General features: G+C 39.9%; 1 protein-coding gene and 2 long non-coding RNA genes across 3 annotated transcripts; 1 reads left to right on the forward strand and 2 right to left on the reverse strand.

Moving 5' to 3' along the window:
- Positions 1 to 8,101: 8,101 nt before the first annotated feature.
- Positions 8,102 to 11,626, reverse strand: tmem256 (transmembrane protein 256). The gene is made up of 4 exons (XM_047385129.1): positions 11,403 to 11,626; positions 11,003 to 11,040; positions 9,842 to 9,922; positions 8,102 to 8,826 (listed from the first exon to the last, which is right to left on the reverse strand). Exons 1-4 carry the CDS (start codon positions 11,482 to 11,484, stop codon positions 8,683 to 8,685), a joined length of 345 nt encoding a protein of 114 aa, XP_047241085.1. The 5' UTR covers positions 11,485 to 11,626; the 3' UTR covers positions 8,102 to 8,682.
- Positions 11,627 to 11,733: 107 nt separating this feature from the next.
- LOC124880180 lies at positions 11,734 to 18,726 on the forward strand. Its single transcript, XR_007041258.1, has 3 exons — positions 11,734 to 11,808; positions 18,038 to 18,214; positions 18,419 to 18,726. It is a non-coding gene; the product is annotated as an uncharacterized LOC124880180 (long non-coding RNA).
- Positions 14,483 to 23,193, reverse strand: LOC124880181. The gene is made up of 3 exons (XR_007041259.1): positions 23,122 to 23,193; positions 22,714 to 23,046; positions 14,483 to 14,566 (listed from the first exon to the last, which is right to left on the reverse strand). It is a non-coding gene; the product is annotated as an uncharacterized LOC124880181 (long non-coding RNA).
- Positions 23,194 to 23,872: the final 679 nt, after the last annotated feature.

The raw sequence follows: 23,872 nt of genomic DNA on the forward strand, positions 1-23,872 counted from the left end.
AAACAGACCCAGACCGAGAAATCAATGGAACAAGGAGCTGTTTTCCTTCCACAGATGAGGCTGATGTAATTTAAGTCCATTTGCTGAAAAGAATGGAAAGAGAGTTAAAAGAGGAAACATTTTCTGACTCAATAATATATTCTTAGTCTCCTGGGGAATAATTAACAAAGTATACTGTTAGTTTCTGTGTTTCTGCTATTTCTATGCTCACAGCAGCCATTCACAGACAGAGGTGGATGCTGATTCAGTCAGTTTGCCTTTAGGCCAGCATCAGCAGAGACTCCTGGTTTATGTCTTAAAGATTTAACAGGAAAATAACTGTTTATAAGTATTTTATTATTTCACAATTGAGGTATATGTTGAGGTATGGAATCAGGAAGCCACCTGTGCGATTCCCCTTGGAAGTTTTTCAGACACTGGAAGAAGGAGACCCCAGAGATGACTCTTCTGGCCTGGGCACAACTTGGGAACACCCAAAATGAGGCAAAGAGTATCCTTGCAGAAAAGAGTGTTTAGGTTTTTTTTTCCTGGACTTGCTACCTCCCTGTATAAAAAAACCATCAATAGATGAGTAAACAGATTATTCAATTGTTGTTTCTTTTGTGGATCTAATAATATAAGTTGCATAAATAGAAAAAAAAATTTCTCTCGCAACTATAGGAAAGAAAAACACGTGGAATCTTCAGTGAAGGGATCAGCCAGATAAAAAGTGGATGTTTTAAAATTAGATCATATTTCAACATACCTAATAAAGCAGGTTGTACCATTACCAAAGCAGATTTCAGTTTTCCTTCAGACACAAGGCGCTCACTGCAGTTCGTCTTTTAAATCTCTTCCTAGAAGCTACACCTGGCCTGACTCTGTGTCTACCTGTGACACCTTTCTGGAGAGGGGCATTGTCCAAGCTTCTGCTGGCAACAACTTAATGCTCACCTTCTACAGATGATCCACTTGGCTCTGTCTTTCAGTGTTTAACCCTTTCTCTTTCCTAGATATAGCAATTGACTGAGCTTTTACTGTAACTAATTATATGTGCTCTCTTTCAGACTCTATCTCTGAAAACTGGCTCAAAGTTTATCTGTTCTTTCTAGATGAAACGATTAAAGGAGCTACTTCCACTAACATTTACTTTTCCCTCCCATAGAAAGGACTCCTGGATCAGTGCTTCTGTATTCTTTGTGTGTCTCTGCTCTGTTCTCTCAAACCCCCAGTCGGTCGTGGCAGATGGCCGCTCACACTGAGCCTGGTTCTGCTGGAGGTTTCTTCCTGTTAAAAGGGAGTTTTTCCTCTGCACTGTCGCTACATGCATGCTCAGTATGAGGGATTGCTGCAAAGTCAATGCCAGTGACTGTCCACTGTCTCTACATGTTCATCCAGGAGGAGTGACTGCTACAAGTCACTGACTCGATGCAATCTGCTGGGTTTCCTTAGATAAAAAAAAGTTTTATCCAATTTGAATAAATTACTGAATCTGACTGCACTGTTCAATGGTTAGGATTAATTGGAATGTATGTACCTAACTTTTGTGAAGTGCCTTGAGAATTGGCGCTATTTAAATAAACTGAATTGAATTGAATTGAATTGAATAGATCTTTAGGGGTCTGTTGGAGCCCATGCCTCGATGAGTCAGGGCCGCTTTGACAGTAAAGCATGGATCAACATACTAATAGGCAGGTGGTCATAATAATATGCCTGATCGGTGATTGATGAAAAAACTTAACTGCTTAGCCCGTGTCCCATCTCTAGCCACCCAAGCAGCAGGGGGAGCTCAAGCAATAGTTATAACTGCTGCCATCAAAGCACTGAGAAGCAAAGTCCATTCAGGAGTTGAGGAAGAATCACAAGTCGAGGACTGTGCATGGAGTCAGAACCTTGTTGGGAGTATGATTATTGATTGAATAATCTTGATCAATAATTATAATTACAAATCATAATCTGAAAATTACAACCGTTAACTACTCCGTAATAATTAATAACTATTGCCGGAGATGTCACTGTTTAATCGACCGTTTCTGCCGAAACGTGTGGAACTTGAACCTTATTTTGACTGACACATCACTTTTTGCACACATATGAAACACCAAACGCTCTCTCTTTATCTATGTGAATATTTATTAATTTTCACCTACTCAACATGCAAAATTCTACATACACAGGGGTAAACACATCTAAATAAACCAAAATCAACAAACGGTAGTGGGTATGTATGGAGTCAACCAGCAGTTTATGGCACTACAGAGGAAAGGAGAGGATATGAAAAGGGGGGTGTGGTGATGACTGGTGGGGGGTTGGAGTGCAGCTTAGAGTGTCTTTTATGATCTTCTGATCATAAAACTTCCCCCCTTTACTCCTGAAACAAAGGATTGATAACTTTTGGCGGCAAGCTAGCACAGTGAGATTGAAGACAAAGGTAAAATGGAGAATTTTACCATGAGGTCGTTTTAACAGTCCAGTTTTGCAACGCACCTGCGTTCAGATAGTAAACACAGACAGCTCTAGGAACACGGCGGATCCCGATATTACATAACACATCAAAGTTTCAACAAGCAAGGTTACATGCACATATTATTCAGAACACATGAGATCCTAACCAGCGATTCTGATCGCTTCTACAACCTCTGACCCTGCCCAGGCCTCCTAATAAAGAAATAAAAAAAAGAAATGGGTTTTACTTGTGTCGTCTTCTTCCTGAGCGAGGGAATTCGAGCGAGGAAACGTGGGGTTAATTGTGCGTCCACAATTAACTTCAGGGGAACGGTCAGTCTTTGTCCTTCGGTCTTCTTGACAAAAAGGAAAAATATGATCTGACCATCAAAGTCGACTTGGAAATGAAACACGGTAGCGGTTCGTCTCTCCGAAACTCCGTGTCTCCAGTTACGTGTTAACTCACGTCTTCGATCGGCAAAAGTGAACTCTGCGGCCTTCTTAGTCCACAGACTTCAGTTATGAATAGTTCGTTGTCCAACGAGAGAGAATGAATGAAACTCTTCACAGAGTTCTTCTCTTAAAGTGACGCGCTTCGATCCCTGGATGTGATTTCCAGCAGAAGGCAGCTTTTCAAACATGAGCGCCTCCTATATAGCATCCTGTGACGTCAGACTGGGGACGCCCAGTCATATCAGTCGCAATGCTCGATGGGATATGTAGGAGCGGGCTGTCCTGGGTACAAAATGGCCGATGCCATTGGAGGGGCACAGTGACGTCCAACAACGGGCAGATAATCCAATACTCAGCAAACAAGTGGTCCAACAACCTCAAAAGCCATTACACAAAGACAAATCCAGATCATGGGCTACAACTATTGATTGCCTTGTGTTAAGCCACTCCTAAACCACCAGAAGCATCTTACATGGGCTAAGGAGAAAAAGAACTGGACTGTTGACTTATTTTCAGGTGTTTGTAAATGTTGCATTTCATTTGGAAATTGATGAGTGAATAGGCACAGAATCCAAGCTGCTTCCAAGTCCAATGTGAAGTTTCCACAGAGATGATTTGGGGTGCCATGTCATGCTTGTGTCTGCTGTTGTTGGTCCACTGTGTTTTCTGAAGTCCACAGTGAATGCAACCATCTAGATGGGAGACACCAGACCCAACAATGCAGATGATTTAAAGGCAGCTATCACAGCCACCTGGGCTTCATTACACCTCAGCAGAACCACAGTCTGATCGCCTCCATGTCAATTACAGCATTCATGCAGTAATTCATACAAAAGAAGTCTCAACCAAGTTCAGTGCACATGCTGAGCAGTACATCGGCGTAAATTCCAGTAGGACCAAATGTCCATAATGGAAATAATTTTTATTGGTCGTATATAAATTTACCGAGAACCTGCATTTTGGTTTTATATTCAAAACTAACACATATAAATGCTTCAAATATATTATTGTGTTTGTAATAACTCTAGATACACTATTTTGACAAAAGTATTCGCTTATCCATCCAAAAATAAAAATCAAGTATTCAAATCACTTTGTCACAGGTGTATAAAATCAAGCACATAGGCATGCAGACTGTTTCTACAAAACAATTGTGAAAGAATAGGTCACCGTTAGGAGCTCAGTGAATTCCAGCATGGTACTGTGATAGGACGCCACCTCTGCAACAAATCCAGTCGTCAATTTCCTTGCTCCTACATATCCCAGCATCAACTGTCACGGGGTTGTCACGGGGTTGTTTTTCAGGAGATGGTCATGACCTCAACTTGATAGAAGACCTTTGGGATGAATTAGAGTGGAGACTGAGAGCCAGGCCTTATTGTCCAGCATCAGTCTATGACCTCACAAATGTGCTTCTGGAAGAATGGGCAAGAATTCCCATGAACACACTCCTAAACCTTGTGGACAACCTTCCCAGAAGAGTTGAAGCTGTTATAACTGCAAATGGTGAACCAACATCATATTGAACCCTATGGATTCAGAATGGGATGACACTTATGATGTGATCTCTTCTGCGATCATCTGCTGGGGTAGCAGCTCAAAGCTCAACAAGCTGATAAAGATGGCTGGTTCTGTTCTGGGGACTCGTCTGGAACCTCTGGAGAGCATTGTGCAAAGAAGGATTCCTTATAAAATGAAGAACATTATGGAGAAACCTGCATAATCTGTGCTACGACATTTAATTTCCCTTTGGGATTATTAAAGTATTTTTGAATTTGAATTAAACTGAATTATGTTCATATGCGAGTCAAGGCAGGTGAGCGAATACTTTTGGCAACAAAGAGTATACGTATATATAGGAAATTCTAGCAGCAGTTTAAAACCCAAAGTGTGACTTTAAGATGTTTTTTTTTTTGAAAACAGTGTTATTTATCTGGAAGAAGGACTGAATAAGCTGATACAAAAACAGCCTTACACTAAAATGTTATTACAACTAAACTAAAACATACAGCCTTGCACCACAAACTGGTGAAGACATTGCAATAAAACAATCAAGAGCAAATATATGCAGCCCGGTTACTGTAGTTGCCAGCAAATTTGATTAAATTGGATGTATTGGATTTCCTTAGAATGAACCAAGCTTATCTAAGTTGATTTTATTGTCCAAACACAGGGCCTGTTTCTAAATTATATTTGTGGTTTCAAGCAGCCGAGACCAGAAAGACAAATATCTTCCTTTCAATGCGGTAATCAGAACATTCAGACATCCTTTCTGAACAATATTAGGTGAAACAAATGCAACATGGTGATTTACTTAAGCCGAACCAAATATCTGCAATAAAATATCCCGCCTAAGAAGTCAGATTTCCTATTAGTAATTCAGATGTTTTGTCTTGTAAACTGGGTGCTGTGGAGTCACAGTATAAAGTGCAAACAAGAACACTTCATTGAGGCAGTGAAACAATTTGCTTTCTTCTAAATTAAGCTGCCTTAGATGTTTGGCTCCAAAAAACAGAGCTCTGCCTTTACCTTCTTGAATTATTCAGCCCTCTCTTACATGTGCATACACATTTCATGGCCTGTCAGAAAAGGACTCTGTGAGGCAGTTAAGGAATGTTAAATCCCCCCAATACAATGCTGGTTTTTGAAGCCTGCCTATAATTCATCGCTTGTACCTTCTCTTTCATAAGAAGAACCTGAAAATTTTATGACAGAGCTTTAAATATTCACTTGACAGCACAGGCCATCCTGTTATGTTAGGTCAAGTGTTTCATAAATTGAAAAGTTGTGAGTCATCGCTGTGTGATAGTGTTTCAGTGGGCTTTGTACCGTGGGGAAACTCAGTCCAGAACACTTCCCAATAGCTGCTTAATTCTAATGAGGGGCTCATAAGTTGTGATGAAGAACTCATTAGGAATCCTTTCGGTGTCTATTGCACCTCTTTCTCTCAGCAGCTCCTTGGTTTATGTGCCGACCTTAACAAATTCAGGTATTTTCCAAAAGGTCCCCCATTCACATGTCTACAGTGAGGGTGGAAAATTAGTGCTTCAATGGATTTCACTTTCAAGTTGAACATTGCCCAGGCTGAACGAGGACACAGGTAATGAACCCCTTTGTGCCGTGCTGCTTAGATGTATGCATGTAGCTGTGAGGTCATTCAGAACTGAAAGAGACACCCTTTCCCAAACCCAGCACATATTATAGGACTTCTGTGTGCAGCAAACACTGAGGACTCACTAACTGGCTGCAAATACAGGTATTTCTTTCCTGCATTAACTTGCATGGTTGATTAAAAAGACACATAACCTATTTTCAGTAACTGTCTGGCATTAAAACAGACCAATCTGTTTTAGATTAGCTAGGATTGCAAACATTATTTTATTTTTAAATGTCAAAAAAATTTTACTCTTCATATTGTCCACTTGGAAGACAATTGTCCCCAATCTTTAGCTTCCTGTTGTCTTGCTGCTTGAATATTTTTACATAATATTTTTTCCTTATGTTGCCATGGTTGCTGTAAAGTGCACCAGTCCCTCCTGCTGCAAAATATTCACACATCATGATGCTGCCACCCTCATACTTCTTCACTCGGGATAATGTGCTCAGACTTGTAAGCTTCTCTCTTTTTAAGCCAAATGTGATGATGGAAATTGTGTCCAAACATTTAAATTTTGTTTCATTAGACCAAAGGGTATGTCTCTGAGAACTGAGATCTTGGTCCCGATTTCATTTTAAAACCGAAGTCTGGCTTTTATACTTCCTTTAGCACAATGGCTCTATGTAGGTCCAGGACTTACTTCACTGTGGATAAAGACACATCTCTTACAAGCCTTACAGCCACCATCTTTTGTATTTTCTCCTATTTGGCACCAAAATTCATTCATCTCTGCGACACAGAACCTTTCTCCTTACTGAACAGTAGGATGGCTGGACATACCTAAGGATGAACCAGACTTCTTCCTGATATCTTGTCTGTTTTGTTTTATATTTCCATGATGTCACACAAGGAAGCAAAGTGTTTTAGGTGTTGCCTTGAAAGACTTCCACAGCCATCAATTTAACTGAAATGTTTCAAATTAACCAGAAATAATCAGAAGCATACAAATCTGACATCTTCATCTGGGCTTACCCAAACTGTTTAATGTTTCATTTATTGTCAGACAGTGAGGTACCTTTAAGACTGGGTATGTAAATATCGGGTTACCACTGGTGGCAGGGAAAAAGCAAAAGCTTCTTTAAAATGTTCACCGCTAGTTTTAGGAGAGTTTATCTAGCAACATTTTTCAAAAGATGACATCTCAAGCCACTTTACAAGACAAACTGATCCAATTAACTGAGTGGTGGATGGATTGAGTTTACAATCAGACAAGGAATAAAGTCTGCATTTTCACCAATATAAGTAAACTTTATTTCAATTTTTCTCCACGTCTGTCGTATTTTCCTGCCGCTGCTTTTACTTGTATTTTATTTCAGCTTTTTTAGCATTTTGTTGTTTTTTTTTTTAAGATATTTTTTCAGCACTAGTGGCCTTTATTTTTTTGACAGTAGACAGACAGGAAAGAGGGGTAGAGAGAGGGGGAGACATTCGGCAAATGTCGCCGGGTCCGGGACTCAAACCCGGGACGGCCGCTTCGAGGACTGTAGCCTCTGCATATGGTTGTGCTTGTCCATACGTATCTTGATCTGGAAAATACTTAATTCCACATAAACATTTAAACCTACTGCTACATCAATAATTATTCATACCCCCATCTGATTTAGATTTAAAATGATTTTCTTTTAAACAGGAAGTTTGCTTCTAAGAGGAAATGAGCCAGGCATATCTAAAAAGAAAACTTAAGAAATTGAAAGCAGTATCAGTTCATACCCTTCTCAATAAGCAATGGAAAATATGTTGCTTGCTTATAATTTCTGACCAGCGTTTTGCATGTTTCCACTGATATTTTGATTATTTATCTTTGGTGATTATCTCTAAGTCCTTTAGGCTGGAAGGCCTCCATGCCATCACCCTAATCTTCAGCTTCCTGCGCAGATTTAAATTGGGGCTCTAGCTCGTTTTGGCCAGTCCAAGACACTAATCTTACTTCCAGTCAGATGGAGCATGTTGGTAAACTTAAATCTGCCAGGAGTAATTTTGTGCTGAACTGAATACACACAGAAAACAGAAGGTGGGTACGTGAATATCTGAATAGCGTTATTAACACAACCGGTAGAGACACTTTAATGAAGTCTTGAGAATTTATTTCAAGGGATTTTAATCAACAATAATCAATCTGTAGGAAACCAGGTAATAGCTGACAAATTTTAAAAAAATTCAACATTAATGGAAAGGATAATTTTCTTAGGCATATCGCGGACCTTAGTAACATATAAACAAGCCATAATTTCAGGATACCTTTGCAAAGATTTATACAGAAAAATATACCACAGCATTTGTAATTTCTGCTAGCTCATTAGTGCATTCATTTCTTGTCCAAAGCTGACAACTCATTAGAAATGATCCATGGCTGTAGGGTTGGGAACATTTAAAACAAACTGCATTCATTTTCTTCTAAAGTTCAGCAAAACAGTCACAAGGCAGTAATCAGAGTCAGACAGCAGCGGCTGAAAAGTGATAATCCTGTTGCGACCTTATCTCCCGCTGACATCCACCTCCTAGAGGCAGGCAGCCGATGGACGGGTGACATTATAACTCGGCTCTTCCCTTCAGCAAACTCCCTACAAGCTCTCCACTTCAACCATTCGAGGTCTGACAGTTTGCTGGGGGCACGGTGGCCCTCTGGAGAAGATGTGAGCTGTCACACTTCAGAGAATCATGGCCAGCCAGCCGGCCATCATAGCTACACCACCCACGGGAGCCGCTTTGCTCAGGCTGGGGTCTCCGGTCAAAGCCTGGTGGTACAGGGGGCCGCAGAACATCCCCATCCCCGCCAGAAGGATGGTGCCGGCCTGAAAAAAAACAAGACCCATTTTCAACACGGTATACATGATTTAAGGGGTAATTAAAGGCTTTGATGTAATCACACCCAACACAGATGTAAACCTCTTTCAGATTTCTTCTATTTTCGTTTCGGTCACATTTAAATGTTTGAGACCATTCATATTTTTATATTAAGCAAAGGTAACCAGAGGAAATATTAAATGTAGTTTTCTAAGGATGGTTGTATTTATATCATAGACAAGACAATATTGAAACCAACCTGGTGCTCTCTGCATGGATCAAAACTGCGCCCTCAACTTTGTGTTCCCTGCTCACATATTCTTCTTACTCTCTTAGATTATAGTGGTATTTTCTCCTAGCAACCGTTCCAGCCAATAGCTCGACAGTGTGCAACTGCAACGTTGGTGCCTCAGCTGTAATGCGCTTGTTCCCTTCTGGTGGGCGTGCTTGAGAGGATACAAGTAGATCGCTACAACTCTACCGGTGGGCAGTGCTGGACAAGGAAATGTGGCCACTGTACTATGGCCACACAAGCGCACCCCAACAAAGGTTGTGACCTCGCAGTTGCACGCTGTGATTCTATTGGCTGGAACGGTTGCTAGGTAATGAAACCACGTCATTCGGATAGAGAGCAAAAAGAATTTGTGAGCAGGGAAGACAGACTTGAGGGCGCAGTTTTGATCCGGGCTGAGAGCAAGTCTGTGTGCGTGGAGAAGAAGGCAAGCAGGAGGAGAAAATATCTGTGCAAGAAGTTTTCAATCTGAGTGCGGAAACAATGATTTGAGGGAGAACAGAATATATTTGCGCAAAGAGATGAAATCCTTCCCTTGACTTCAAAGGTGTGCCCTTGGTTTTTGGCAGTATTATTCCCCCATAGAAGAATCCATGGAAATTTCAAATGGGCCAAAATTTTATGTTTCCATAAATACATAACGTTTTCCTTCAAGTGTTTTGTTCACAAAAAAAAGAACAACATTCTTCTGGAAACGGGTCAAAACAACAACACCGACACCCTGTACTCACCACAAGAGGTTTTCTGCAGTGTGCGGCACCCAGCAGGGCCAGGCTGTGGTAGAAATGGTATTTGTTGGCAGTTTCATACAGCTGAAAAACAACATTTGTACAGTGATGAAGAGTGAGCAGATGATCTCTGGCCAACTAAAAGACATGTCCTGGACAGGTTTGAATATTGCTACTTTTTTACATTGGTTTATAAAACTGCTTTTGAATAAACCACAACATTTCTGTATCAATGTTCTTTGGACTGAAGAGACCAAACTAGAGGTCAGTCAGTCAGTCAGTCATTTTCTACCGCTTATTCCATAGTGGGTCACGGGGAGCTGGTGCCTATCTCCAGCAGTCTACGGGCGAGAGGCAGGGTACAACCTGGACAGGTCGCCAGTCCATCCCACAACCAAACACAGCATACCAGCACAAATACCTCATACCAAATGGCATGGTGATAGAAGAGGTGATTATTTGGACTTGTTTTGCAGCCGTTCGGGTCCACAGTAAATGCATCTGTATATTCTAGAGTCCAACTGGACAATAATCTAACCCCTAAACCAAAAGAATCACGGTGTTGCAATGGCCCAGTCAAAGTCCAAAATATAGAGGCACGGCCCTCGGCTATAAAGACAGAACAGCGTCTCATGTTGTCAACAACAGTGGAGCAAAAATCACTGGAGGAGGCGGAGACACTCGTCAATTTATAAAGAAAGAGTTATCGCCGTTGAAGGTGGTTCTACAAAATGATTGATGCTTGGCTGTACTTGTTTTTCCACAAATGTATTTTCTGATTGGGCTTTAACAACAAATGACAGTGTAAAATGTATGTTCTGTTTTGTTGTATTTTAGGTCCGATTTAACATTTTTAAAACCCGATAAAGACAAGAGCACTTTTATTAAATCTTGATGGAAAAAAATTAAAATAGTGTATGTTTTCTTTTCCTTGTGACTGTACAAAGAAATCATCTGTGAAACAATGATAAACCGAACAGGAAAGGCAATATAAAAAAAAAATAATGAATTTAAATATTGCCTATAACAGTGCTCTTTCCTTCTTATCTGAAACAGCTGATCTTAAGACAAACATTTGCATTACAGACCCCAAAATATGCATTTATATACAAAAAGCATAAAATGCAACAAATAATAAAAGTATACAATATAGTAAATACATACCGTCATTCGGTAGTCATCGGGGTCTTTGTTTTTGAAACCTAAAATGAGACATGTATTAGGAATCAGTTTTAGTTTCCCATTGACAAACAGAACTCAGGACGTCTGCTAAACGCTGGAGGCCTGTCACCTTGATTATGAAATAACTCACTTTACATTAATAATGCAGAAATTGATACATTTTTCAGGTGCCGAATTTTGTATCTTGCTAACACACATAAATTGCACAAAAGCTTTTTTACATTTTTACAATCAGAGTATGTTAAAATGAAGGACAACACAAAATAGCCTGTTTTGTGGTCGGAGGCTGGAATGGCATTAAAATGACAGCCCTCCCTGATTCTTGTAAAGAGCAACATTGAATAAGATCACTACAGAAAACGAGTAGGTGTTATTTTCTTACCGTGGGCTCCGTAAGCCCCAGCGCCCACAGCAGAAAACCCTGACAGAGCTGCTAACCTTCGGACCAAAACAGACGCCGCCATGTTTTCCTACCACCGATCAGTGATGGCAGTGCTGCCTTCACCGTCCCTATGTAATTTCCAACGTCTAAGCCGCCTTCATTTCAATTAGCCGAGTTCTAGTTTTAATATAATGGACCCGCTAAAATAAACTGACTCAATTAAAGAAATAACCACGTGATAATGTTTAATTTGAGCTCCTTTTTCCACACAATTTCAACCATTTTCAAACCACCTGATTAGTAAGTAAACGCAGCGGTGATAAGGGACCTTGGGCTATCTTGTGAGCCAAAATGGCGACCGAGGGACCACAGTTTCAGCCCTCGAGGAGAATTTTTCTTGCTCAAGGTGGGCAAATCTGACACTGACATTACACTTTAGCAATCACTGCAGCGCCTCTGGGTTTCGTGCTGCTGTGAATAAGATCGCTTTTAATGTCCAGGTTGCCGATCATTTGTGACTCTAAAAGCTTTCACATTGAAGACATCATGCAACACCTGTGTTGCCATAGTTAAACTGGTGCATCTTTGGAAACAGAAAAGGCTTTTAAAGAAAACCAGGTTGTACATATTTATTGAGTGCTTTCCATTATCAAGGTATCATGCTGTATTAAAGTTTTACGGTTCGAAAACCGAGACAGTTTTATATCACACCGTTGATTGATAGTGCAAAATGTTTCTATGAAAACTAACCTTCTAATTTTTATATTAAGTTTTGCTTTATTTACCCTCAAATTCAATTTTTTCTATTGTCAGATGTTTTTGGGGTTTTTTTTGTTGTTTTTTTTTTGCCAGTATTCAGTTAATATTATTCTAAACCTGCTTTGTTTGTAATATTTTTTAAACATTTGATAATAAAATTAAGATTTCACATACAGCACAGTCTAAAATACTTTAGTCTGGGTTTGGACAGTACAAGATTTGTCATTGTATTGTTCTAGGGCTAGTTTTCTAATTGCTTTAAAAAAAAGGAGTGAATCACTCTTTTTTTTATGATAAATAGCAGTTTGAACAACATGAAATCCGAAAAGGACAATATTGTTTGACATGTTTAAAGCAATGTTGACATTTACTAATGATGAGCTCAGATAGTCCAGATTCAGCTAATAAAATAAACTGTGTTTGTTGTTTTCCATTTATAATTGAAAGTCAGAAGTTCCCACCTCCAAGTCAGAAAAAGCATCTTGAGTACCTCAAATTGTCCCTCGTACTCGGAAAATTGGAGATTTGTCTCCAACCCTGACCTCCATAATCCAATATGTCTGCCATGTGTTTAAAGGAAGCAAACATTGCAGAGATTAACAGTTTCTCTGTTACAGATTGCTCACTTTGCATTGAATTAAGGAATTGCACTGGTTTATCACAGACTGAATTGGATTATGACATTATTCTGAGAAGTTTTTGGTATAATTCTGGCTGAATATTTCACTACTCCTATTAAGATTGCTAGAGTCCATTTGGTTTAGTTAGAACCCTTTGAAAACCAATTTGGTCATACCACATGATTTATGTTTCTGTTTTTATGTTTTAGGATGTAACTGCATGTGTTTCAGAAAAATAAACAGTATTTCATAAATGCAGACCCAGCTTTTGGACATTGTCTATACATTTCCAACAGAGTTTATGTCAGACCTGTGGGAGACCCATTCCAGAAGATCAGTCCTGTTAGAACAAGCAGCTGTGTCCAAGTGTCAACCATGATTTGCTCAGAGATGTTTTGCCAAATACTTGTGGGGGTGTTTAAGCTTAACTAAGTTGTCTGTATGATTTTCTCTTTCTGCGGATTGGAGCAAGAGCTTAAGTTTTGCTGCTTGAGTTGTAAACACATTTCAGGGAAGCCTTTAAGTAGATGCAAAACTAAATACCAGTGTATTTTTTTATAGTAATTGAATCACATGGAGTTATGTCTCTGCTACATTTTGCTGTAATTTACTGTAGTGTATGTTTTGGTCCTCTTCTCCTTGTTTTCATAGTCTAAAGAGAAGGAGCTGAACAATAAAGAAATCATTTATTTAGACCACAAACTTTAAATTAGTGATGAGACTTTATAGTTGTTTTACAATTGCTGGACATTACTGACAGAAAGGACTGGCTCCAAAAAAGTCTTGGAGCATTGAAAGTATTGTGTATCTAATTTACTAATATAGAAATATATTAAAAACCCATCAGTTTACCCATCTATATTTCTTTCTAATCCAAGACTGAGTCATGGGGATAAGATGCCCAGAGGGAAAATCAAGATATCCATCTCTTTTGGGATATACAATGGTGTTCTCAGGCCCAAACTATTAGTCTCTCCATGGAGTTCTGGTTCTGCCTCGGGAACTCCTCCACTGGGACATCCCCACAAAACCTGCAAAGAGATCTATTTATCTAATTAGTACCTTAACACTAAATTTTAATCCTTTTTAAGCTATTTTAAGAAAATACCCAAGAGATTGACTGATGACGACCTTTCCTGCATATCTTGTACAGTAGAAACATGCTGATTTTCGGGTGCAGAATCTGTTGGCTCTTGAATATGAATTACCAAACCATGGGGCTGTTGTTGCATAAGTCTTTCTTGGAAGTAGACCAACCCCATGTCATACAGCTGTTTCTCTATAATTTACACTGTGCTTAAAATCCTCCTGTCATAAGGTAGATTTTCCATTAATGGACCTAAGCATTCTTTTCTGATTGTTGGGACACATTTAAGGGCTCAGCTTTCTTAATAAATAATGAATTCAAAAAATAAACTTAATATGAAATAAAGCCAAATAAAGGGCTACACAGTGGCGCAGTTGGTAGTACTGTTGCCACTGTTGCAAGAAGGTCCTGGGCTTGACTCCTGGCCGGGGGTCTTTCTGCATGGAGTTTACATGTTCTCCCCGTGCATGCATGGGTTCTCACCAGGTACTCCGGCTTCCTCCCACAGTCCAAAAATATGACTGTCAGGTAAATTGGTCTATCTAAATTGCCCTTAGGTGTGAACAAGTGTGTGCATGGTTTTTTGCCCTGTATGTCTCTGTGTTGCCCCTACCTCTGTGTTGCCCCTACGATGGACTGGTAACCTGTCCAGTGTGCACCCTGCCTCTCGCTCGTAGACTGCTGGAGGTAGGCACCAGCTATGGAATAAGCGGTAAAATAAACAAATAACTATAATTATTTTTAAACAAAGAAAACAAACAAAAAACAGATTCAACTAAAGGTGATTTCAGAAAAGTAAAATAAAATGTATTGACAGAATAGAAAAAGAAAAAGCATAAAATAAGTTTTTAACATTAGTAAATGTTAACTAATCTTATAAGGAGAAATATTTTTTTGTATTACAATGTATAGATAGATGTCATTTTGATGATTACAAAATTTTACCAAATTCTGATAACATTTTAACCACATTTTTGAAGTGCATCTAGCATCATGGATACTCTAATTGTATGATGAAAGGCTCAAAATACAGTCAGTTTCCCTAACCGAGTGATGGCAGGAAACACCAGCATGCATATTTTTCTTCTCTGATCCATCCCAAAGGCATATACTTCCACATAGAGTGATAAGAATGGATTTAAGTGCAACACTTCTAGAAATTTATCTCATGGAGTGAATTTGAAATGTTTACGTTTTAGAGATGTTATATTAAACCCTGTTGAGTTCCCACCAACAGGGGGAGCTATATTGCTTCCTCAATGGGGAAGTTTTAGCCTGTGAGCATGAAGGGGGAAGAGGGACTTTTTCCAATTATCATATTGAAATTACAGCGGGTCACACTGCATTACCGGAGCCACTAAACCACAGTTCCCATCAAGCCTTGTCCTTAGCTGACTTTGACACAGAATTACCACAATGCATGCAATTAACACATTTTAATGACCATATTGCTAATTAAATGTAAGCTGTATGAGTTGTAAGCTGTCAGAGTCAACTGCGCCTTGAACCTGTTGTCAGGGAGGTAGCGTGCAGGTCCTTTTAAATGGACCTTCAATTTAGTTTTGAGCAGATGGATGGTTGGTAACTCTGAGTGAAATCCACTCCCTAAAGTCCTTTTTATTCTGGCCCAGGTCAGGTGGGACCACAAGGACAACAATAAAACATGATTCTACATTGTGTTTTCAGAGACAAGTTGCAAATTATCTCAAATCCCTGCAGCAGTGTTCAGGGAGGTTCCTTCAAGAGCATCCATCCATCTCACTTCAGCTCGCCCACCCGCCTGTCTTCTTCTCTGCTCTCCAGTGACTCCAGAGTGTTTGAGAAGAGGTGTCTTCATGTACGTGTCCAATCTCCTCGGATTGTTTGGCTTGTCTGTGATCGAGCCGCGGATCATGGAGACATGCAACTCTTGTGGAAAAAAACCAAACAAGAACCACAGAATTTCAACCATTTTCTAGAGTGGGATAAATATACAACAGACAACCTGGAAGAACCTGAGCCACAAGTTGTCATTAACAAGCTTTGGTCATAATTCTGACTGGATTTATGACAACCTTTCCTGGCACAAATGGTGGAGTTCATTTAAATTTGTAGCATTTTGTGCGCTGACCCAGCTTTTAAGGATAGTTGATGTATTTCCTGTCATGTTGAGATTGGGTTCATTCCACACGCTTAATATTCCCCTGCTTCATCCTTATTTGGGATGTTTAGCCCAGCCACTGAGAAAGCTCAGCAACACCTGTGGAACAACCTGCTTTTGCCCATTAGAGCTACACTGTTCATCATTTTAAGGCTCTTATAAAAACCTACTTCTACACTTTGGTTTTTTGTATAATAGTTTACTTTAGCTTTTATTGTCCTAATTTTCATACTTATTTGATCGATTTTACAACTTATTTTATTTTGATGTGTGTTTGTTGTTTTTATTCCTTTTTTTCTTTACTGTTTACACCACTCGTCATTTTTGGTCAACTATTGCTGTTTTAAATATACCATAGAAATAAACTATGACTTGAGTTGCCAGAACTGCAATATTTTTAGTTTGACTTAATTTGCCACATCCAGGCCTCATAACAGCCAGACCAGTATAATCAAGAAACAATTTAAATAGAATCCGGAGGGCAACATGAAGTAGGCTAAATGATGGTTAAAAAAGGATTACAGAGTGATTTTAAAGGCTTTTGGATCCCAGTAAGAGCAATTATCTAACTATAGAGAAAACATGGAAGAGAAGCCTAGCAAAATGAGTCCAAGAGCATATCGATGACTCATCACAGAGTTCAGGACAATCATTTAAAGCACACCAGCAAGCCCACACCTAAATGGGCAAAAGAAGAATGGTTTGAAGAGGACTAATTAAAATGTTAAATTAAATTAACACTTGAGATTCTGTGGAATGATCTTAAATTGGCATGCTTAAAAATGCTCCAAGGTGGCTGAACTAAAACAACTGAGCCATGTAAAAGGCTTGGTAATTGGCAGTTACCACAAACCCTTGATGGCAGTTGTTGTCATGATCTGTTTGTATTAGGTGTTTGTGTTTTCAGTTTCTTGTCAATTTCTTTGCACTTCCCTGTTTTGTTGCTGCTTTTCATGTTAGATTAGATTACTTTCTTGGATTCTTCTGCGATAGGTGTTTTAAGTTGAATGTCCTTCTGCTTCTCCCTCTGTTTATGCACAGTTCATCCCTTTGTTTACTTAGAGTTCTGTTAGATTCCCTCCTGTATTTTTCCAGGTCCCTGCTCTTCTCTGTTAATTAGCCTCCCTCCTTCAGTTGACCTGTATTCTCTCTCTCACCAGCTGCTCCCGATTTCTCCTGAGTGGCTCCCATTCCCCAGTGGTCCATTTTCCACCCTACCTCTGTACTTATACCCTCTGGTTTTCTTTCTTCTCCACTAGTGCCTCCTGTCTTCTACCTGTTCCATGTCCTTGCCTTGAATTCTATGTTCACTACTTGCTCCATGTCCATTTACCTGCTTGTGTTCCTTGCGTTTGTAAGCCACCAGCTTTATTATTATTATTAAAATACTTCTACTCACCATGCGGCTCCCCGACCCTGGTCTGCATGTTGGTCCGACCCAAAACCAGCGTATTATGGTAGTTGTTGCTGCTCAGGGTGGTGCAACCATTTACTAGGTTTAGGGGGGAATTACTTTCACACATAGGGCCAGGTTGGTTTGAATAGGTTTTTTGTACTTAATAAATGAAATTGTTATTTGAAAAAAAAAAAAACATTTAAGTGTGGCAAAAAATAAAGCAAAAGCAGAAAATAATATGTAAGGGAGCAAATACTTGTTCACCTAGAAAAATATTCAAAAGCCTATTATTATAATATAGATGATAAGTGTATAAAAACTACAAAAATCCCACACATTAAGCCTTGCTAATGAAAAAAAAAAAGATCCATTCGTCTTAGATATTTAGAAGACACCTGCTGCTAAATAACACCCAATTTCCTTTGTTTTCTGTTGTGTCCATTCAGACACAAACGTTTTTATTTCCTGTTCATGTATTTCAACACTTCAGCAGTACATCTGCACCAGGAGTCATACTTTCATTTCAATATATTGTATACCGTTATCATACTGAGTTGTTTTGATCCAATTTTCCTTCCATGTTAGCAGTGTATACTTCTTGGTAGTTTAGAAGCTTTGTTTTTCCCTCTGCAGGTAACAAGAAAGATTGAAACAACACAGCAAGACCCCGAAGATGGTATTATTTCAAGAAACAAGCTCTACCTTGAGTGATGCTGTCTGAAATGGGAGGCCTGTGTTGTATTACTGTCGGAAATGTCAGAAGTGTCATCCATTTTCTCCGCTGTGGCACTTAGAGATTCAGGAAATCAGGTCTGCTATTCCTTCGAGCAAAGAGTCTTTTCAATGCTGAAAGCTTCCCCTGCTCCCTTCCACGGGACCTTAAGAGGACCCCATATTTCGAAAATTCCCCCTTAACCTTGATGTGTTTTGATGGTTGCAGGCTTTCTATGCCTTTGGCTCAATCTAAAAAAGCTGCAGCCTCAGCCAGCTATCTATCTTTTACGGTGATTTCAGGTCTTCGAGATGTTTGGTCGCAATCGTGGACAATGTCTGGGCTTTACGTGTTGGAGCTCCATCACTCCTCTGTCATTACATCCCTTTCAGCAAAGATCAGTGAATGGCAGCAGAGAGAGAGGACAGCAAGCTGAGAGTGATAGAAGAGACATGGCTGTCAAGTGACATTTTGTCTTGGAGTCCAGGGCATTGTTTGCTAAGAGAGACAACACCAGTCATGAACATTACACTGGCTGGAAGAGTGACACGCTCATATACCCTCATCCAAAGCAGCCTCAGGTTGACTAATTAAAGGGTTCTTTTCTCTGTTTCTGTGGAGTTGTGTGGAGTAATTATGAACAGTCAGGCTAGTCCTCTTTGAATACAATTCAGTTTGTTTCTATATTTTCTTTCCAAAACAAACTGATCCAAATTATATACAGAAATACAGAGCCAATTCAATCTAGTTATATACACAGATTCAAAATAATTATATACATTCCAATTTGATCCTAGGTATACAACAATGAGGTCAGTTTCAGTTTATAATGTCAATTGGTGAAAAGTCTTCTGTCTAAGGAAACAAAGCCAACTGCATCAAGTTCAGCTTTGCAGTAATCCCTCTTCCTGAGCAAAGATGTGGCACCAGTGAATGGTTGATTGCATCTAGTCGTTAAATTTACTGCAATCCCTCATACTGAGCATGCATGTGGCAACAGTGGAAAGGAAAGACTCCCTTTTAACAGTAAGAAACCTCCATCAGACCTCAGTGTGAGCGGCCATTTGCTGTAACTTAAGAGTATGGGAAGACTAAGCAGACACACAGAAGCACTGGACCAGGAGTTATTGCCATGTTAAAAAAAAGTAAAGAGTTATTGGCAGCAGTAGATCATTTAGTGGCTTTATCTAGAAGAGAAACAGCTAAATAAATACACTTTGAGCCACTTGTAAAATAATGTAACAGTGTCCCATTTGCTCTTACACCAAACGGTGTCCCATTTGATTAAATTTCCAAAGTTTAAAACCAATGTCAGTAAATTTCATAGCTATAACATAGTTTTACAATGTAAGCTTAAATGGCACCAGCAGATATACAGTAATTAGTGTGAAGATTTCTAGTTTAAAACTAATGTAAATGCACAGAACAGTTCAATGCAAAACTATTATGTGTAAAAGTTTTTGTAATTTTACCTGTTGTAGCCAGGTAATAGACTGTGCTCTGATTTTCTGTTAGAGGTTTCTGTTAGAGGTTTCTCTCAGAGGTTTTATCCTTGACTCTAACTAGGTATTACCTTGATTTTGAGCAGCTGTTGATTTCACTTTGTATAACCATTAGCTAAACTTGTAGTTATCAGCTTGAGTTGTGGTCGCTGCTAGGTTGACTCTTGTTAGTTTGCCCTTGAATGTCTGTTAGCTTGACTTTTGTCAGCTTAAATCTTTCCCCTGAATGGCTGTTAGCTTGACTCTGATTAATGTTTTGCTTGATAATATAGACCCATTACATATAAGTAGATTTCAGCTTGAATCTGAATAGCCATTAGCTATCAGCCTTACAATCTGTAGCACTCAGTTTGACTTTGAGTAGCTGTTAGCTTGACTTGACTCCCTCAACAAATGTCTTATTGATTCTCCAAACTTTATTTACTTTGATTGGTGTCTGCTGAAGGTAAGATACTGGCTACTCACTGCTACCCAAGACGACTCCTTCCCAAAACATAATAATGATAATAATCCCTCTAACACAAACCACAGATTTTTCTCCAGTTTACACATTTTGAGCAACATGATCAAAACATCTTCTCCTTTTTAGTAGAAAACCAGGCTGTTTCATACCAAGGTAATTTTTTTGATTTTCCAGAAGTTACAGGAAAACCAAGTGTATTCTCATGATTAATCAATTTAAAATAAATTAGGTCACCATTTTTTTTTACTTTCTAGTTGTTTATTCCTAACAAGTGTACACTCACTTGTGCGTACAAAAGCAAACACTCTGGCATGCACTTGCTTACAGTGTCTAATACCCATACAGACACACTCACTTATACATACAAAGCTGCAGATACAGCAGGCTCCCCATGCCGAGCGAGCATAATTAGCACACTCGTTAGGCTCATCTGCATCTCTCTTCAAAGGATACTGATGCAAATGGAAATGATTTAACCAGTGGCAGCTATTAGGCCAAAATATTTCCTGGTTTGGGGGAACTCTGTTACTTCAAGACAAAGATGGTTTTGTCTGAGGCAATAACCATACATTCCACCTTTGGGATTGAGGCTCAGCTGATACGGTGATTAAGCAAAATAGGAATGCTTTTATTTAGTCACATGTCCAATCAAGTTATGTTTATAAATAAACAGTATATAAAGATAGTCTAAGGGGCAGATTCATTAAGAAAATTAAGCAACATTAGGACTTAGACTTTGCAGCTGTATTTTAATTCTGATGTATTATCTTTGCGAATGTCCAAACAATGTTAAAAACACTTTAGTGATCCACACCTTTTAACTTTGAGACATTTCTTTGTTGTCAGTACTGGTGCTGTTTATTTTTGTGTAGCTATCTCATTGCTGGTAATATTTGTTGGTAGAAAAACCATGTATTAAAAACTGAAAACAAACAATATATCTCTGTGTTTTTAGTGTATTTAAAATAAAAAGAGCTCTCAGTCTTACTGGATCGTTCCAACAGATAAAATCTTCAAATGTCTTGTAAACCAATATATGTTCTTTGGCATTTATACAACCCAGACTTATATTTATGATTTTTTTTTCATATTTCATTGATTATTATGGATTATTTTGGGATTTTGCATTTGCGTTATAAAAGCTGTCATGATCTTGGTTTTACTGACTCTGAGTATGTCAACAATTACAGAGGAACAGGGGTTGGACAATAAAACTGAAACACCTGTCATTTTAGTGTGGGAGGTTTCATGCCTAAACTGGACTAGCCTGGTAGCCAGTCTTCATTGATTGCACATTGCACCAGTAAGAGCAGAGAGTGAAGGTTCAATTAGCACTGTAAGAGCACAGTTTTGCTCAAAATATTGAAATGCACACAACATTATGGGTGACATACCAGAGTTCAAAAGAGGACCAATTGTTGGTGCACGTCTTGCTGGCGCATCTGTAGCCAAGACAGCAAGTCTTTGTGATGTATCAAGAGCCACGGTATCCAGGGTAATGTCAGCATACCACCAAGAAGGACAAACCACATCCAACAGGATTAACTGTGGATGCAAGAGGAAGCTGTCTGAAAGGGATGTTCGGGTGCTAACCCGGATTGTATCCAAAAAACATAAAACCACGGCTGCCCAAATCACGGCAGAATTAAATGTGCACCTCAACTCTCCTGTTTCCACCAGAACTGTCCGTCGGGAGCTCCACAGGGTCAATATACACGGCCGGGCTGCTATAGCCAAACCTTTGGTCACTCATGCCAATGCCATACATTGGTTTCAATGGTGCAAGGAGCGCAAATCTTGGGCTGTGGACAATGTGAAACATGTATTGTTCTCTGATGAGTCCACCTTTACTGTTTTCCCCACATCCGGGAGAGTTACGGTGTGGAGAAGCCCCAAAAAAGCGTACCACCCAGACTGTTGCATGCCCAGAGTGAAGTATGGGGGTGGAACAGTGATGGTTTGGGCTGCCATATAATGGCATTCCCTTGGCCCAATACTTGTGCTGGATGGGCGCGTCACTGCCAAGGACTACCGAACCATTCTTGAGGACCATGTGCATCCAATGGTTCAAACATTGTATCCTGAAGGCACTGCCGTGTATCACCATGACAATGCACCAATACACACAGCAAGACAGGTGCAAAATTGGTTTGATGAACATGAAAGTGAAGTTGAACATCTCCCATGGCCTGCACAGTCACCAGATCTAAATATTATTGAGCCACGTTGGGGTGTTTTGGAGGAGCGAGTCAGGAAACGTTTTCCTCCACCAGTATCACGTAGTGACCTGGCCACTATCCTGCAAGAAGAATGGCTTAAAATCCCTCTGACCACTGTGCAGGACTTGTATATGTCATTACCAAGACGGATTGACGCTGTATTGGCCGCAAAAGGAGGCCCTGCACCATACTAATAAATTATTGTGGTCTAAAACCAGGTGTTTCAGTTTCAATGTCCAACCCCTGTAGACCAGCATTTTAAACAGTTTATTTGTGACACAACCAGAATGAGACTGAACTCATACAGGATCTGCCGGAGGGATTTTGACTGTCATTGAGGAGGAGAGGGGAAAGGTTATTGTTGTGCGGAGGAAGTTATGGGGAGTGGTGCTGGTTGATTGAGGTCAGCTTACTGTTGGTGGTGGATGATGGCTTGTTGGAGGTGGCAAGTCTTCCCCACAGCAGCTGAGTTTGGCAGGAGTTGCACCAAGATTCACAGTGCTGACGTTCTCTGTTTGTGATCCTTTAGCGGCAGTCCTTCAGCTGAGCAGGCTGTGTTGGAGAGTGGGCAGGTGAGCAATGGTTTGGTGTTTCCATGAGGTGATCTCACAGCTGAGGGACTGGAGGTAAGAAAGGAAGGGAGACACACGGTTGGAGCGGTAGGGAGTTGTTTCTAAAACTCGCTGGAGCATGAATACAGAGAACAGGAGTTTGGAATCCAGGACACTGTCAAAGAATGATCAGATCTGCAAAGCAGGACAATTCACTAGATTAGAGCATGCTTAGGAAATGCAAAGAAAAGCAAAACACAGTCAGGTTACCACGCTGGCAGGGACAACAGGCTGACGCCTCCCTCCAAGTTCCTGCTTCTAGACCTGGTGATTGCGCTCAACAAGAAACACCCGGTGCAGCTGCATCTGCCAATCACACCCTGCAGGAGGAAAGAAACACAGCACAAACACAAAAATCTTGCACACAGCCACTGTGGGTATGACAACAGCATGTTCAAGTTTTTTTTTCAATATGCTTATTAATACATTTCACCTGATGTGCCTAAAACTCAAGAAATGCATATAGCAAAGAGCCAAAACCTAAGTACTAAAAATATAAATCTGTTTTTATTTATAGGACACACTTGCTTATTTAATATATTTATTTTCAAGACTGTCAAGCTGAAGAAAGAGTCCTATCGGCTGTGGTTGGCTTGTGAGACTCCTGAGGCCGCTGACGTGTACCATGAGGCCAATCGTACCGTGGCCTGGGCTGTGGCATAGGCAAAAACTCGGGCCTGGGAGGAGTTCGGTGAGGTCATGGAGAAGGACTACCGGTTGGCCTCGAAGCAATTCTGGCAAACTGTCCGGCGCCTCAGAAGGGGGAATGTTGGATGGGTGCAAAAACTTGTTATCACTCATGTAAAAACCTTGGGTTGGAAGGCACCTGCACTATGCCTTCCTCCCTGTGTGTGTGAGATCATTGTTATCTCTGTGTGAACCAGCCTCCTTTCCGTCTCACACACATACACCCTGTCTGAACTGTCTGTTGAACTGTGTATATAAATAAAGAGATAGGGTG

Source organism: Girardinichthys multiradiatus, chromosome 14 (genome assembly GCF_021462225.1).
Source record: "Girardinichthys multiradiatus isolate DD_20200921_A chromosome 14, DD_fGirMul_XY1, whole genome shotgun sequence".
Classification (NCBI taxonomy): domain Eukaryota; kingdom Metazoa; phylum Chordata; class Actinopteri; order Cyprinodontiformes; family Goodeidae; genus Girardinichthys; species Girardinichthys multiradiatus.

Excerpts from the sequence above, each read along its gene's own strand:
- tmem256 (XM_047385129.1), bottom strand. The coding sequence starts at position 11,484 with ATGGCGGCGTCTGTTTTGGTCCGAAGGTTAGCAGCTCTGTCAGGGTTT. Across the intron at positions 11,041-11,402 it reads TGGGGCTTACGGAGCCCACG|GTTTCAAAAACAAAGACCCC; the intron begins GTAAGAAAATAA and ends GTCTCATTTTAG. Across the intron at positions 9,923-11,002 it reads CCGATGACTACCGAATGACG|CTGTATGAAACTGCCAACAA; the intron begins GTATGTATTTAC and ends GTTGTTTTTCAG.